Source organism: Apostichopus japonicus, chromosome 20 (genome assembly GCF_037975245.1).
Source record: "Apostichopus japonicus isolate 1M-3 chromosome 20, ASM3797524v1, whole genome shotgun sequence".
Taxonomy (NCBI): Eukaryota; Metazoa; Echinodermata; class Holothuroidea; order Aspidochirotida; family Stichopodidae; genus Apostichopus; species Apostichopus japonicus.
In genome coordinates, this window is record NC_092580.1 from 33,541,070 (window position 1) to 33,559,148 (window position 18,079).

The 18,079-nt window shown below is 38.4% G+C and overlaps 1 protein-coding gene and 1 non-coding gene across 5 annotated transcripts in view; both read right to left on the reverse strand.

The window, feature by feature from the left end:
• Positions 1-18,079, reverse strand: part of LOC139960971 (sodium- and chloride-dependent creatine transporter 1-like) — a 61,403-nt gene that overhangs the window by 15,550 nt on the left and 27,774 nt on the right. For 2 of the 4 annotated variants that reach the window (XM_071959713.1, XM_071959714.1), the window contains one exon: positions 1,296-1,521. In XM_071959713.1, the coding sequence (XP_071815814.1) occupies positions 1,296-1,521 (226 nt within the window). Of the gene's footprint in view, positions 1-1,295; positions 1,522-5,480; positions 5,691-16,498; positions 16,664-18,079 lie in introns of those variants that run through there. The other 2 variants (XM_071959716.1, XM_071959715.1) reach the window with 2 other exon arrangements.
• On the reverse strand, positions 8,264-8,335 carry Trnac-aca (transfer RNA cysteine (anticodon ACA)). Its single transcript has one exon. It is a non-coding gene; the product is annotated as a tRNA-Cys (tRNA).

The window sequence follows — 18,079 nt, forward strand, 5'->3', positions numbered from 1 at the left end:
CCCTGATTTGACAAATTGTTGTTGTCAGAATATTCAGGGTTAATTATGGTGTCCCTCAAATCTAATGCAAAGCTAAACTATTTTCTTTCCACACCATTGACTTTAATATGTTAAATGCTATTAATCACATGTGGTGATATTCTGGGTGGAGAGAAGTAAATAATCATTATTTTCAAGCACCTTATATCTACCTCTTAACAGACAAGACTGGTTAATCTCAGGAATGTAGCAAAAAGGCAATCCGAAATTCAGATAATTAACCTTTTCAAATAGTAAAATCCCTCTCTGGTCTCAATGTATTCCGGACAATTTCCGTAAGATTTTATATCCACTACGAAAACGTATGTGTAAACACTTTGGATGGTAGAATGAGAAGGAAGGGCAACGATCGGAGGAGCCGGTCGCTGAGGGTGCACAGTGTTAAAAGATTACCAGGGCATACTAGACACGGTAGAATGAGGTGCTAAGGTTGTGAGGAGACAGGTAAGCGAGGAACGAAGTAAATTCAGGAATATTGCAACTGTGCTAGATAGAACCAAACAAGTTACAAATCATGCAGGATCTTGCTTTATAGCAAGTCATTTTCAAACCATGTTTGAGAAGAGTCAACAAAGGTTCGGCAATGATCAACATTTAAATTTCTTGTGACAGGTTTAGCGCTCTTTCACGATGTCCTTGTCACGAGTACACATACTGCATCTGTTATTGGATGGTACAGAGGTAAAGTACTATATATAGGAAATATTTCAAGATGTCTTTTTAATATTTTTAGGAATCAAAGTGTTTAATCAGGGACAGAGGTGACACCAGTTTAGGATACTTCTCCAAACAAGACTCTTAAGACGGGTTTCAAAGTTCTATATGTGGTTAACCACAGTATAAATCATTGGCCAAACTTATCTTGCTGTGCACAATTAACATTGCAAACATGTAGTAAAAAAGGTTATTGTATTCAAAGGTCTGTTTGTAAAATCTCAATATAGATTGCTGCAAACACCTACCACCCTTTGTGCCCCCCCCCCCAACATTAAAACCCCCAACCCAAACAGAAAAAATAAACTTTTCCACTGGGAATTCAACTCCTTGTAAAATCATCCCAATAGGTTAAAGTTTAAACTCAAGCACTTTGTAGCAGCTATGGAAATCTCCACTGTTACCAATTGCAACTGCACTATTGACGGTACCAATCAGACAACCAAAATTGTTTCTACAATTTCACAATTTATCATGTTACGTTTCTAGGCATAAAAGAAGTGAAAACGACTGAACGGAACCACATGTAGTACTTCATTTACCTCCGCCATTTTTGTAACAGAGATATGGAAACCTCCAAATGTTGCCAAATCCCACAGCATAACCGATCATAGCCAGAAGGAAATCAAACTGGCCGCCCCAATGCTCACGCGGTGGGATTTCTTTCTTCTCTTTCCTCGTGACAGTGGGATTTGTTGTGTCAACCACTTTAGTGTCTTTCTCACCCATATCCACTGGTGGAACGGATTCGTACTTCGATTTAGACTCCTGGGGAAACATGAAAAGTAGAGAGCAGTTTTGTTTTGTGTCACAAATTGCAATAACATGTGCTTAATCAGACTTGCAAACAAACAACCAACATGGTAAACAACCAGCATTGATCCCTTAGATTAGTGTTTGCGGATTAGTGTTTGCGGTGAGCCTTCTCTCGCCATCAAACATCCTTGAAAAGTAACTTAATGGCCAGTTCTGTTGCTGTGAGCCAGTGAATGTAACAAGGACTCTTTTAACATCTTGAGAAAAGCAAATATATAACTTCTCACAGCAAATATACAATCACACCATTGATGTATGTATCACACTTTCAATAGCAAGTCCTTTAATGCATTCTCATAGCCTTGTTTTACAGCGCCCTGTTTCATGTGTTCTGGACAAAGTTGCTGATTTGGTAGCAAATGTTGCATGCATCAATTCTCACTACCGGACTCAATTCCTAACAATTACAATGTACTGTTTTCTCTTCTTTACCCTAAAACATTGGACAACGGACATATATGTCCGTTGTCCAATGTTTTAGGGTAAAGAAGATTTTTGTTCATTCACTATGCATAATGCAGATACTGTATTCAATTGTTGTCCTTAATAAGGAGCTGAACATTTACGGTCAGGGATAGGTAACCCTAATCCTTTAATTAAGGGATTCTTGGAAATCATATTAATCCTGTGAGTATTTTATCTGTCCAAGTGTGCAGTGTACACATCATTTGGAATTACTGAACCTATGCTACCTCCATTTAATCCTCCCAATGAGACTCAATCTCTTAGGTCAACTTGATTAGTACAAAAGCAATCAATTAACTTTCACCCAACAATTAAGCTGCAAAACCATTGATTGGTGGCTGATAGCCAGAAAAGGTTTTATACAAAAGATAACAAAACAAGCTATTGTGCTCAAGCTTAGGAAGCTAGGCAAGAATTTGTTGCTTTGTGTGTAAAGCTTAGAACACAGAGAGTGAAAGCTTTGCAGGAACAGGAAAGGAATTTCTCTGACAATGTTAGTATGCAAGGAGTGGCAGTCTTGCTAGTTTGATACACATGAAGATATGCAGTGCCCAATGATTTCTGTCTCCGTGAACAAACAGATAATTCTTCAATAATTATGTTAATGAAGAGACTGCTAAACAATATTGTCTCATTTTCCCTTTCCTCTGACCTTTTAGAAAGCTTGAAAATATAACCTGTTTAACTTTCCATAAATGATGATCCAAGTTGCAAAAATTATACCTCCAGTGAGTGGCTCATTTACATTTGGAGACCAAATTACTCTCCACATGAAGACCTGAATCTATGCGCGGGAGATTTTCCATCATACGTCATTCTGACCCTGTGAGTATGTGATTACATGACATCCTCGTGTGGCACTCACTGCAGGCATGCAAACTATTACATTGTTAGATTGAATTCTGTGTCACTGCTCACAGGAATGCAATTCTATCTTCATGAGATGTGTTTTGTTCAGTTCCAGCTGTTTTTTTTCTTTTTCTTTCTTAAATGATATCAGTTCTAATCTTTTGGGATATCGCATCAAGGAGCCTGAATTCAGAGGGTGAGCACTAAAAAATGCATGAGCATAGTACAAGCAAGATGCAGAAACAATAACAGCTAATTCACTGCCTCCTTTCTTGACACATCTACTGTAACTACTGCATAACTTTCTCTTTTTTTGCCAGTTATTCACTGCCCCATGATTGTGGTTTGCAGTCCCACTAGTCTGTGTCTTACTTGAAATCAAAAGCTCCAGCACAAACCACAATACAACAATTAACAAATGCTGTTTGAGATACATTAGGTGTCACTGCCACTCCAGGACCAAAGGTATTCCAAGGATCCCAATTCTAACTTGCACAAATGGGATGTTGTTGATGTAAACAGTTATATTTGCAATTTTGCAGTGTCCCATCACTTAATAATTACACTCGAGCATAATTACATTCTTTTACCTAAAATCAGAGAATCTAGCTTTTCCAAGCACATCTTGACTGCATTTTGCAAAATACAGTGTGAAATTCACACTATCAAATAGCATCATTCTGCACTGAACGTTTCCTTCATGATAAAGTTGACATGTTTTGTGCCAAGGTTAGGCCTACTGCACACAAGTATGAAGATAAATTTTGGTTAATGGGTCCCCTTCACCCATGAATACTGTAACAAAGTAAAACAATCCTAGGATGAAATACCTATTGATAATATTGCTGCAGTTGTCAGGTAACACTGTAGTATCAATTGGCTTACCCCGTCTCACCTTTCTGAATGGTAACAACTTCTAGATAGATTTCGGAATGGTTCTTAAGTAAAAGAGCAGGTAGAGGAATCAGCTAGGTGTATATCATGGTACAAGTCATGCTGGCATGACATCTGATTAGCTACATACTATTACTAACAGTCTGATTCAGTAATGGAAATTTCCAAATAATTCAGTGAGCAGTATTGAAAGGGAAAGTCAAAGTGGAAATTGGCCAGAGCAACTGTGTCACAATTTGACTTCTGCTATAATTCTGTCTACTTCTATGGAAAAACATTTTCTGCCAATATAAAATTGCAGACCTGTGGGTTTTGCAACTGTAAACAAAAACTTTTTTTAAGTGCAAAGTGATGTAGATTAGCAGTTCAATTAATTGTGAAAGACAAAGAGGATGTGAACAAACTGTTGACAGCATACTAACAAAGTGTGTATATAAATGTATACAAGATTTGAACATTCTAAATACAGAACATTGGATACATATGTTTAGTTTTAAATTGTAAGACTACATCTTCTGGCTTTCAAACCTCCTAACATTTAAACTGGTTTTGGCGGTATACAATAACTTTGCATGTCCCCATAATGTGTTATACATGTATGTAGCTGCACTGATAGACACTGTACAGTATGTTCATAAGTCAACTTGTTACTTCTTTTCAATAGCAACTTAGATCGACAAAGCCTTAACAGAAACAGGCAAAATTGGTACAGTGAATAAAGGGAAATATCAGTTATGTATTTGCAGACATTTTTTTTATCAACATAATTTAAATTAATCCTTTCAACTTTTTCAAAGTAGGCCTAGGCTAGATGAGTATGATATGAATCTTGTTGATCATATATTAGACTAAGTGAAAACTACTACTTAGTATTACTTTACTAGACCTGTTCTAGTTCTACTATAGCATAGATTAGTCAGGAACTTGGCCTAAGGACATCTGGGCTAGCTTAGTTTAATCACTACTGTATCATCAAGACTGAAGAGAAAAAGTGGACTTCAAAATTGTAATACTAGGCCTATACTGCACACAATCAGAGCCTGGCTTTAGTCAGTACAGTGCCGTCTAAGCTCATTGAAATGAAAGGCCAATAAATATACAACATTCAAGACCATAAAGTAGAAATAAATTGCAGTGGCACAAGATGTACAGTAAAGTAGCTTAAGCTACATCCATCAAATGATGATCAGTATGACAATGACTATGAATAATCAAAATTTAACTCCTTAGACTGGTATTCTCTTCATTTAATCAGGAATTATCAACATATGAACCTTTGACTGTTTAACTGAAATAGTTAAACAATAAGTTGAGGCCAAGGCTAGAATTAGAGCTCGAGCCTAGCATAAGTAACAGTAGGCCTAGTGTTACTGTTAGACTTTCGCCAAACATACTCTTCGGCTAATTTCACTAGTTGGTATGTATGCGTTAGCGGTAAAGTGGGTAAGGCCTAGGTGAAATTTGGGCTAGGCGGTATGCAACTGTTTTTTGGTTGATTCTCCAACTGTAAGTGATAAAGGACTAGCCTAGACTGAAGTTAGGTCGAACGTTACGACTTCGCCCAGGTTAAGTTGGAGCATAAGAATTAAGATATGACAATTAATGAGTTTTCATATAGGCCTAGGCAGTTTTATTATGATATTGATTGCTTCCTGCAGATCTGAATCTAACTCAGTGTTGCTGAAAAAATACGATAATCCTACCATTTTCTAGCCGTAGATACGGTTACGTTGACTTTGTTTTCCAAATTTACTCTGATAAATATTATAAGTAAAAAGTATAGATAGACGCTTCTTCATCCAAGCACTATTTTGCGAGACTCAAAGACTAGACTGCTTACTGCCACACGTGCAACAGGAAAAATGTCAAATTAACTATCTGCAATCTATGTGACTACGCTTGTATGCACGATGTGTTTACATACACTACGCCCATTCATTGATAAAAAGAAAAAGCGGGTGTTTCGTGTAACCAAGAAGTGTACTACGAAGTGCGCATGCGTTCTCTGTGGAAAAATCCCCATGCTTTAACAGGAATATTTTTCGAATGGAAAAATCCAGCTGACCCTTGTGTTGGAACACTGCCAATAGAGTGAAAGCTGTTAACCACAGGATCGGAATCTTGCTTCAGGTACTTTTTTGTTTACCTTTTAGCAGATTAGTGAACCCCGATACATACCTTCTCTGGTTTAGATATAGAACCGATACAGTAACTCATTTAATTGCGTACGAGACCGCAATGAACAGCAATGTAAGAATACGTTTGAAGACAATATGTGAATCATTGACGATCGCATTACATTTGGAATTAGTCATGTACGTTGCTGTCGTGTGGATAAGTGATGGAAATTTTCTGTCTTCTCTGAACCCGCAAGTTAATTTGTTCCGTGTACACACAACAGGATATAGTCGAGAATAAAGGGAAATGTTTTCAAGTACCTATTCGTATTTCAAAACAGAAGAGTAAGGGGTTAGGGGGGTATAGGTCAGTCACAGGGTAACAAACTTTTAGCATTGACTCACAGCAACGTTAGAAAGGTTGTGTTGTGAGAGGGTTAACTGGGACCTTTTACGGCAGAAACGATTTGTTCAACTCGATTCAGTGCAAGGCTATAGCAAACACGCGATGACAATATTTATGTTCGGGTACATCGACCGAACCGATAGTATTACACAAAGTTACATAAGTGTTACCCTTACACGCACCATTGCATAACTTGGTGTGTTATGACAGGTATGCTTTTGATAAGACGAACCAGGAAACAACAATGATTAATGCTTGGATAGTCAATAATCAGCCAGAGTAATTAATATGACATATGGTCTCCAATGACGTTCAGTACACACTTCAACCATACTATCGTATTTAAAGTTTTCTGCAGTTTATGGAGGGATAACAGAATGAAGTGATGATCATTTCAGAATAGTACTGATATAATTAAAACAAAAACTCCCACTTCCCTGGGCTCCAGTCGTTACTATTGCAATTATCATATTGGAAACAATATGTCACCAGTTAACTTAGCAATACAACCACAACTATACAAATTCAAGATATGAAAGAGAAACTATATGCACAATCTGTGCTTTCACTCTGATATTCCATGAAAGTCAATACTCAAAATAACTAGCTTGCCAAAGAACTGACTCCTCCTTTTCGAAAGCTAAAAATAAAACCAATTGAGAATTATCAGCAAATGAATAAAACTTTCCATCAGAATATGTACAGCATCGGTCAGCGATTGACCAATTTCAGATTTTATTCTGATCACCAATTGCATACGGCATGGACCCAAAGAAAATTCGGATATCTATAAAGTTACATTTTTTCCTTAGTCATAAGTCAGTGAGGCAGGAACAAAGCCGCATTATATCACGGCGCCGTTGGCGCTGCTCTTTGACGCGGTTTTTCCATCATGCGGCGCAAGATCGATTTGATAGACAAAGACGTTGTGGGCTGCACAATAACGTATATACTCATTCCGAGTAACCTCGGACAAGGGGGGGGGGGGCGTTGACGGATGTCATCGCCCCCAGAGTTTTATCATGGATGGGGGTGGGCGGGATATTTTTTCCCTCACTGCGGAAATTTTTTTATTGTGGTAGTTATAATATTCCCCTTGGAATTTTTTGGGGATTATCTCTCTTGGCATTAAGTAGACCAGTTTATAATTGTTAACAGATTATGGCTTTTGGGGCTGCTTCTTGTACACTTCCTTATATGCTTCAGTATCCGCATTTTCCTATACTGACTGGAATAGGTCAATATAGAAGATGGAAACGAAAAAGGACCAACAAAGAGAGGGTTCCTATAAGTACAGTCTTCATATATAGAGGTATAGGCCTAGCTTTGTTGAGGCCGGTGATGTGAGACTTAATACGAAAGATCCAATCGATTTCTTTACGTTTACGTTCAGTAGCGGATTTGAAGTTCGAGGCAATTTAACTACATTTTAGTTTTTTTGAGAGAATGACTATGAAGATTGAAATGTTCGGAAACTGGGAATCCTGCAAAATTATCACTATATATTTTTTTTTGTGATTATTAAAACGTAAGCGGAACCGGGAGCCTGTTTCACCTAAGACTTGGGACCCCTTAACAACTATCACTTCTACAAACATATGTAATTCGTTCTTTGCTCCTTAATCCGCTCCTGTATAGTCATGGTTTATTTGGTTTTAATTCCATCAATGCAACTTACACTTATGTAGCGTCATACTTTCATTGTGTTACATTTTGTACTTTTCATTCGACTGCCAAGTATTGCTGACGAAGGTCCCATGGGGACCGAAAATTCCAATATATTTTCTAAAACTTTAATCCTTATTTGTCTATTATGAGTCATATCTTATTTATTTGGTTTCTTCTAATAATATATATATATATATATATATATAAGTATGTATATATAAATGTATATATATATATATTTATATAATTGAAAATCGTAATCAGTAAGAAAATCAAGAACAGTGAAAAAACTTTCAGCCTCCACCGGGATTCGAACCCGGGCCTTCCGCTCTGTACGCGGACACCCTAACCACTAGGCTATGGACGCTGATTGTATGTCCAGAGGTTCGAAACCGGTAAGGAAGGGCGTAATTCCACTGTAGGCGTTTGTCACCTGTATCGAACAATACTAGTTCTGTTTTTGGTGACATATTTTGCCTTACTCTAGTGATCAAATATGATGCTAACCAACTCGAAATCATTTGTGATTCCTAAAGCCGGATCTCGACTGAGATACTTTGAACAGACTTTATGTTAATGCAAGTTAATATATATATTTATATATATATATATATATATATATATATATATATATATATATATATATATATATATATATATATATATATATATATATATATATTATTGTTATTATTATTACACCGGTAAAATCACAGGGTCCAATGCGCTTAACAAAACATATTCAAAATACAAAAATACAATTGAATACACTTAACCATAGGTTTGTTTGAAATAAAACGTCTTTAACACTGATTTAAACGTGCTGATAGAGGTAAGGCTTCGTATTTCTGATGGTCACTTGTTCCACAACAACGGTGCGACATGGCTAAAAGCTTGCTCCCCGACTCGCTTGTTTGATCTACGAGTTGTGAGAGAAGAAGTTTCAGAGGATGACCGAAGGATGCGAGAAGGCTTGTGGATATGGATTACTTCCTGCAAGTAGACTGGTGACAACTGATGAAGGCATTTGTATATACAGGTGATGATGCGAAATTGTATGCGGAAATGGCAAGGAATCCAGTGCAGTGAAGCCACAACAGGTGAGATATGGTCACTGTGATCAGTTTTGGAAATAAGGCGTGCCGCATTATTTTGAACTAGCTGCATATATATATATTATATACGGTTTTTTTGCGTCATTTTCAGTTGGAATTATTTATTTACAACGTAGGATTGAGCTTTTCAACTTCAAATCACGGTGACTTTCATGCAAAAATGCAATTCGGAAATGAGGCAGGTTAGACCGAGAAACTTTGTTCTTGCATAGGCACAAATAATTATATGCATGCATGGCAATACGCCCATATACGAATAGCCAATAGCACGCATGTGCGCAATGCGTGATATGTTATTATAAGGAAGTATATTTGGCAATGATTATTTATTTGCCGGCAATTCACACACTCAGTGGTTTATCAAGTTAAATATTAATACCTCCGCAAAGGTCAGTTTAACAATTAAATGAAACCGGGACACTGTCCAGAGTTTCGTGGCTAAGGGTTTTTCCTTATATTATGTCACATGGAGACGTTTATGATATTTATATGTATATAAAATTACTACCTATATAACTAATGATATAAAATTACTACCTCCGCAAGGGTCAGTTTTAAGTATTACGAAAAAGAAACACTGTCCCGAGTTTCGTGGTGGTTTGTCCTTCTATTGTGTCACATGGCGACTTTTATTTAAATATATACGTTTGTATATGTCATGTTGGTGACATGTGGTCATTTCATGTGATATGCGGTGTGTTTCCATTCACAAGTCGATTTGCATAAGTGAATAATTATTACATTGGACTTTGCATACACCAGGATCTTTAGAATGCCAGTGCCGTCGGTAGAGCATGCATCCTGTTACATTATTTTGATCAAAATCATACCAGCTTGCCCTAATGGGGGTGTGGGTGGGGGGGGGGCTCCTCTCCCTGGATCCACACCTCAGATACCCCTCTACATAATGCGGGTTAGAAACCATGATGAAACCCAAGACAATGTCACATAAGCCATGTTTTTACGTATACACCTGCAGGTTATGTCTATAACTCAAACCGTAAGCCATGACTGGGTCGTATGCTGAAGGCCTATATATACCGGTATAATAATAAGGCGTGCATCTATACCACGTCTGCAAGTCCATCAGTAACAAACATGTACAGTAGGCTACACATCCAGTGGCGACCGACAACATATTATTCTCCTATATTATGTCTACATTACATATATGCCTACATTAAGCCACATAAATTAAAGGATTAGTTCAGGTGTCATACACGTTTATCTTATATGCAAGAAGACAATAAAAGAAACAAAATGATGAAGAAACTGTTCAAATAGCCTATCTTATTCCGTTTTGGAGATATTCAAGTATAAAGTTCTATCTGATTGTGTAGAAACTGCTGAAATCAGACTAGCTGTGATGTCACATCCTCACATTTCTGAAAAGTCTTTGTTATTTTATTAAAATGTTTTGTGAGATTTTATGACTTACAACCAAAATATATGTCATGTGGATCTCATATTTGTCTAGGGAAGTATCAGAGATTTAACATCTGAAGAATTTTTGATTATATTTTTTTAGATTTGTGAAAAAAATGTAATTAATTTTTATTGAAATATATTCACACACGTTAAGAAAGTGAGGATGTGACATCACACCCTCACTGTTAGTCTTTCTACACCAGTCATTTTCAAAGAAATTTTTATATCTTTAAAGCGTGATATCTCCTAAACAGAGCATGCTATCATGGTAGTCTCTTCATTGCTCTGTTTGCTTTTTTGAGCTCTTTCATACAAGATAGACATCAGACACCTGAACCAATCCTTTAACATATTGTAACTAAAGCTGTAGGCCTATCGTGAAATCGTAAAAGTAGTTGCATGGTTGTTGACCATTGCATTGAAGCTACGGGGTCAGTCTCCTCCGGCAGGTCAATTCACACGTCGCGGGACCTGTCAGATTACCATTCCGTTCATTCACTCTGCAGCTGAGTCCCTAATCTCATTTACCGTTGTTTTCATTGTTCGGACAGGTCACGTTTACACCGAGAGACGGGTGGAAAGAATATTTCATTACTCGACGGTCACGTTCGAACAGAGCCGTGCGAATGCCTCTTCAAAGAAGTAGCCATTTATTCGTCATTTGACCCCTTTACTGTAAACGTAATGAGGGTGGGTGGTACCACATCAGAGGAATAGCCTGGAAGATTTATGTACTTTAGAGGTAATGGGAAGGGTAAGGGGAAGGGTAAAGAGAAGGGTAAGGGGAGAGGGGACCAACAGGCTTAACAATATATATAAGGTTGTTGATGCATGCACATATCAACTGAGAGAAAAGTTATGTGATAATGGGGAAAACTGATTCGCAAATTCTTATAAAAGTTTGCTATAGTAAGATTCGCGGAGCCAATGACCTACCACGGGAATACTCTTACCCATTCACTGATGTACCACGTGGATCATAAGCTCACGGTGATCCCTATAGCTGTTTTCATTCTTGTTTGTTACTCAAAATTTATGTTATAGATTTCTCATCATCCGCGTGTATATATAGTTTCTAGACCATTTTAAGTTTTCGCTTAACGTATGAATATACTAAGTAAACAAAATCCTAAATTTCTCTTGCACTCCCTTCCCAACGGTGTTCTGGGTAGTATTGAATGAAACCAGTGTGTGAACGTGCACTATATATAGTATGCCGCCGAATGCATGTTACACCGGCAGCTACAATGTCTTCTGATTATGGGACGCCCTTTGTGAAACCTTATTTTGGCGTCGTATGTCATTATATGTTGTTGCTTCGTTGCTCAGCGAACGGTTCTTGACATTTCAGAGCATTTTATCGTTTCAGGCACGTCATATCTGACAGTCAGTTTTTGTATAGCAGAGAGACAGGAACGACGAAGCTTCGTTATCATGTTGACACGTGTATTCGACAAGCTATAATGAAACGGTACCCGGCAAAAAGTCAAGACTCGATTTATGGAACGCCAAAACGGACATTATTCAATAACTTTTATGCGGCTTTTACTAAATTTTAGTAAATTTTGTGTCACATAATGAAAGAATCAATAACAAGTCATTATGCGAGGTTCCTTTTACGCAGCATAATGACCAATGCATGACATTGTATTGGCCAGTGTGTCAGCTGTCACAGAAGGGTCGCCACTTTGGACAAAAATAATATTGTTTTTATTATGCAGTTTTTACTGCCGCATAATGACTTTAAGAAAAATCGTAGTTATTATGCTGCAATATTTACAGTCACACACTGACCAAGAAAAAAACTAATTATGCGGCAATGATATTGTCAAGTAAGGACTAACGGAAATCTTACTCATTATGCGGCAGTCTTTACTGCATCAGAACGTCTTCCATTAACGTACTGGTTATTCGGCAACAACAGAAAGACTAAAGCACTCGCCAAAAACGGACATTATTTTATGTGGTGGCGGCGCTGTTCAAGAAGCACAGGAAAACTGCCTTGCTGCGATTATGACTGTGTGATGTTTCCACGTTAGGTCCTATACTTTTTGCGGGACATTTGAAGTTTCAGTGTTTTCAGTGTGTTTTGATTCTTACCGATCAAGTCAAGTGGAAACATTGGCGATGAAATAAACTGAAGCCTTTTATCCTTCCAATCATAACCCTCATCATTCCACACCATCTTCGTCCGTCCGCCCTTCCCACTCCGTCCCCGTTCGTGCCCCTCCCCTCTGGCCCTCTAATTCCACCGCGGAGGAACAACGAGGTATTTTCAAGAGTACGCACATCCCTTTTTCACTGCGCGATATTGTTCTTATTTAGAGCCTATATCTATAGAATTTGTGAAATTACGCCCATCACTGTTTTACTTAATATATATTATTCTTTATGTAGGCCCATATAGAATTTATGAAAGTTTGTATATAAGTTAAGTACAATCGCCAATTAATCTTTGCGAGCAGGTATGTGTTACTGTAGGCTTTATAGTGTATGCTGGAGTATAAAGGCAAAGGTAGCCCCATTGGCTCATCCCTTATGATCAGCATGCACTATCGTATGTAGACTTGGCCAAGTCGTTTGTAATATACTCTTTTGCTCGCGTGCAAACCGTACCCATGCGTCAAAGCAGGGTGTTGTTACGGAACTTCCTGCCCAGAGTCCGTTTCTGCCTACCACGAATGTGCTTGCCCACTGTATTTTACATGCCCGAGGATCGTTCCGATACAAACGTCTTGGACATTTCTCCAAAGAGGGGCGTGAACTTATGCAAACCACACAATCTTTATTTATATTATTATTACGAAATTGCGTGTCCGGTGAGATCATGTTTCTTTCACAGCAATTAGCGACCGTCTCGCAGTGTACAAACCAATATTGATTGTTCAATGCGGGGGGGGCAGGTCCTGAATACACATTTTGGTGGAAGTGGGCCCAATTGGCAAACCTGATTGGCTTCTTCGCTTTTCCGAAGCAAATCTTCCGGGGCGTTCTTTGAGCAGTACAGCAAAACGATACGGGAAAATGGCTTTGTGAAAAAGAAAGGGACACTAGGCTGTTCATACCATGGAGGTTTTTACCACAGTTTTTCCATAGTTTTGTTCATACTAGGTATTCGCAGTGATTGTGATACATCTTGCTTGCACAGTGACAGCTAATAAAGCGGTTCGGGAATACGTCAGCATATGTGGCCGTATGTATACGGAAGCGTTGAAGGGAAATGCACATTGACGGCTTACAAACGTCAAATATCTGAAAAATTTCCGTTTTGCACTCTTGCTATATATTCCATATAGACAAACCGTAACAAATCTGAATATACCATTTTGACGAGATGTGTGCAAAAGTGAAGTGTGCAAACGGTGAAATATCTGTAAAATTGCCCGTATTACACACGTATAGCCTACGTGTTACTATCTAGGCAAAACGGTTAAAATCTGAAAACGACCGTTTCGACAAGCTGTACTCGTGTGTAAAATGGTAAACATTTGAAATATACCTATTTGTACACTTGAAACCATCATGACAAAACATCAACAATCTCAAACTTACGATTTTGACGAATTGTATACTATGTGTAAAAAGGTATACAAGTCTCAAAATTACTGTTTTGCTCAATTGCAACAATCTTGAAAAACAGCTGGAAAACAAACGTTTCTGCTGGCTTATAGTACTGCTCTCCCAACGTCGAAAATCTGAAAATTAGGGTCGTGCACACTTGGCACATATAGAAATAAGTGTGCAGCGCGGAAATGTACAGTTTTTGGGGGGGTTGCGTTTTTTCACGATGGTTTACAAGTTTGACATGTTGAGGATCTCAGCTTTACGTCATTGGTACATGAGAAACCTATTTTACGGGGATTGTATCCAGGTGCGTATCCAGGGGGGGGCGTTGGGGGCGCGCGCCCCCCGGGCAAGGAAAAGAGGAGAGAAAAAAAGAGAAGAAAAAAGGGAAAAGGAGGAGGGAAAAAGAAAAGGAGGAGAGGAAGGAAGGGAAAAGAAAAAGAAACAAGAGAGAAAAAGGGAAAAAAGGAGGGAGTAGAAGATAGCCAAGACCTCGGGAAGAGAAAGATCCCTTTTATATACACAGGGTAGCCAGTGACAGATCAAGGATTACGGAGGGGGTGTGCGCCTCACCCTACCCCTTACACCGACAACTCCATTTTTGACGTTTCCATTTTTCCTCTCTCACTAATGTATCTATATAAATACTATATATGGTCTATCATAACGCGTGTGTGTGTATGGACGCCTTAAACAATTGTACAATTGTGCTATATGGAACCAACTGTGGCTGGTCTTGAACTCGACCGAGTCGTCGGGGTACATGACGCATTTCGGGAAGGGGGCGACCGCCCCCCCCCCCCGAGCAAATTTTCTTTATGACATCGCTAGTAATTTCAAAATAGACAATGCTTAGATGCAACTTACAAGGCCTGGGAAGTGTCATTTCCAGTGATCTGGGAGGCATTTTCGGCCAAAATTTTTCTTCTACGCTTCGCGCCAACTCATGGTGGCGCTTCGCTTAGATAGTTTGCCTACAGGCTTCGCCCCTCCCTTGGCAATTACTCGCTACACGCCTGTTCGAATTTGTAAAGCAAAGAGCAGATATAACATCATATCAGTGAGCATTGAAATGCATGTTCCACGATGAACAGCCTCAAAAACTGTCTATGTGTGTAGTTAAAGGCGTAGGAGCCCAAAATGGATTTGGGGGCTGTAATGACTTGCCCGAAAAAAAAGCCAAAATTTTTCACGCGCGAAGCGCGCGCGTTCAACATATCAATGCCAATATCATATAAGCAAGCATCGGTCATTACAGTGCATAGCATCGTGTACCGCACGGTCCGTGAAAGTTGCACAGTATACCACTGGATGCTTTGTAAACAACCAAATGTCTTATGTAGATGGAGAAAAATCATACAGATCCATTTATGTCAAAACTCTCTTTTACAGTAATGTCGGCCAAGCTTAGAACTTTGTTTTAATTACCGGTACCAAGGAGATCATTTTTAAGCTATTCATTGCTATTTATTTTTCTTTCAGTAGGTGCCCGAAAAAGATGGGGGAAAATTTGGTTGCGGGGGGGGGGGGGGGGAGGGGGGCTGCAGCCACCGCCTCCTACGGGACCTACGCCTATGTGTGTAGTGTTCGGTTTCGATATACCTGATATCGGAAATATCTGATATTTTTCATTTCCTTCAACCAAGTTTTATAATAGCCATTATAAGAGGTTGCAATATTTCTACACCAATAAATTAACTGTGTCGGAATTTTAGAAAATTTCCTCACCAACATTCTTCATCATACTTTCCTCTACTCGTGCAACTTTGACCTGTCTGTTAGGGGTTCAAGGAAGTTTTTCTATATTGCTTGTCCATAGATTGAATTTTGTGCAACATTATGGCTATGTTTTCAAGTGATTTTATTCACGAGAAATGGGAATTTTCAAATTCTCAACAAATAATCGGCTTAAAACCTTCAAAAGTGGGGCTTTCGGATATTGTGGGCCGTGACGTAGAATCACCTACAAAAGCAATCATCCATAGGACATGCAATCAGGTCGAACATGATGTGTGACTGGTGACAATCTGCAAAAAGGTTATGGATGGAAAAAACTTTTGGGAAACACTTGGTTCTCAGGCAAAAGTGTACATCTGGTTGCTCATTTTCAAGCCCGAGAAGTGCCATTTCCGGTGATCTGGGGGGGTATCAAAACCAGAAATTTTCTTGTACGCTGCGCGCCAACCGATGGTGGCGCTCCGCTTAGATAGTAATTCGCGCCCCCGGGTTAGAAAATCCTGGATACGCGCCTGGTATCCATCACGTTAGGATATGAAGGCCTATCCAAATACGGGAAAATCTTTACTTGCTTTGTTCTTATACAAAGGGAATATTTGTATTATTAGCCTACCTAACCCTTCCCTACCCTACCTTATGTTATAGGATACAAAGGCCTATCCAAATATGAGAAAATCTATACTTACTTTCTTCGATAAAGGGAATAGCCCTATACGTTAAGTCCAATGTGTTATCTAAATGAATTTCTTTAATGATTAATAACAAATAGTATTCAATTGCACGTGGTTGAATGGAACAGCCAGAATGTCACTGAGTAGTCTTATAGTCTTATCGCACGTGTAGGAATCACATCGACAATATCCACCATCGATCTACACAACGGACCGCAGAATGATTATGATTAGTCTAAAAGTGAAAGGGAACCCTTATCGCCATAACCTTGTGTGCAAAACAACTATAAATTCTCCCATAAATTTTCCACTCTCTTTGCTTATTATTCACGCCATTGTTCATATAATGAATGTGACCCAGGGGTCAATGAAACACACTCTTATCGGTCTGTCGTCTGCTTTACATTGAAATCGCTTGCAAATTTGTCATCATGTATATATCACATTACACCCCAGAGAATGCGGTTTGCGTCTTGAACTCTTCCACTTTCATTCAATGTAAACTTCGGATGTGGATTAGTCCCACGGTTAGATGAAGGACGTGACCATTTTCACATTGGCTCCGTGCTGTATGTAGTAGGTCCTAGCTAATGACTCTGTTTCGGATTTAAGCTGCTTTTTAATTGAAATGAAAAACACAAAAATGTTACAAATGAGATACGACCATCGTTATATATGTGTGGTTGTATGTAGCAAAAATGCAGACCTTACAAAAAGTATTGAATTGTCAAGTTTTTCAAGCTGTCAAATATCGGCGAAATATTGTTACTTTGTGTCGTATATAGACACTAAATTCAAACTGCGTTTAGCATCAATACTTCACATTCTTCAGTGATAACAAACATTGACATTTTTTGTAACAACCGATCTTTTTTTATTTATGGTATTGCGTAATAGGTATCACACCCAAGGAAACAACATTCCAATACCATGAAGTTGTTCAAGCATGGGGCTCATGGTTCAAGTAAGCCCGACAGAATCAGCTAGTTTGGTCACTCTTTGTTGCGGCATGCAATATATCGCGTCATGGAAAAATTATTGCATTCCGTCCGGTCTCTACGAGTGACATTTTGTTTAATTCTGGTCGTAAATTCTTGTCTTGTGTAATCAACCTACAACTGATAGGAAGAATACGATTAATTTACTATGCAACCTTTCACCTCAAAATTGTGCGGTATGCGAAAGGACACTTAAGTCGGAACAGCGAGTTGTTCGGAACGACGTCACTTGCTAGCAAAGATTCCTTTGTCTCCTTTGCTGTCGAGATAGGTATCTTATGGCACGAGAAAGCGGAATATATTTCTAAAATGCAGAATATTTACTGTCAGAGAATATATATTTTTTGGCACCGAATACATATTTGTTATTAAGAAAATATTTTTTGTACGCCTGGTGAATATATAAATATATATACTTTAAGGGAATAAATATAATTTTCAGAGAATATATATGTGTATACATATATATAAATAGGTCTAAAATTAATATTTGAAGCTGACCATGTATGTATTTCGCAAGTACAGCATATATATATATATTTGTACGTAATATATTCCGCTTTCTCGCGCCATAATGTCTGATTCAAAGGTATATTGC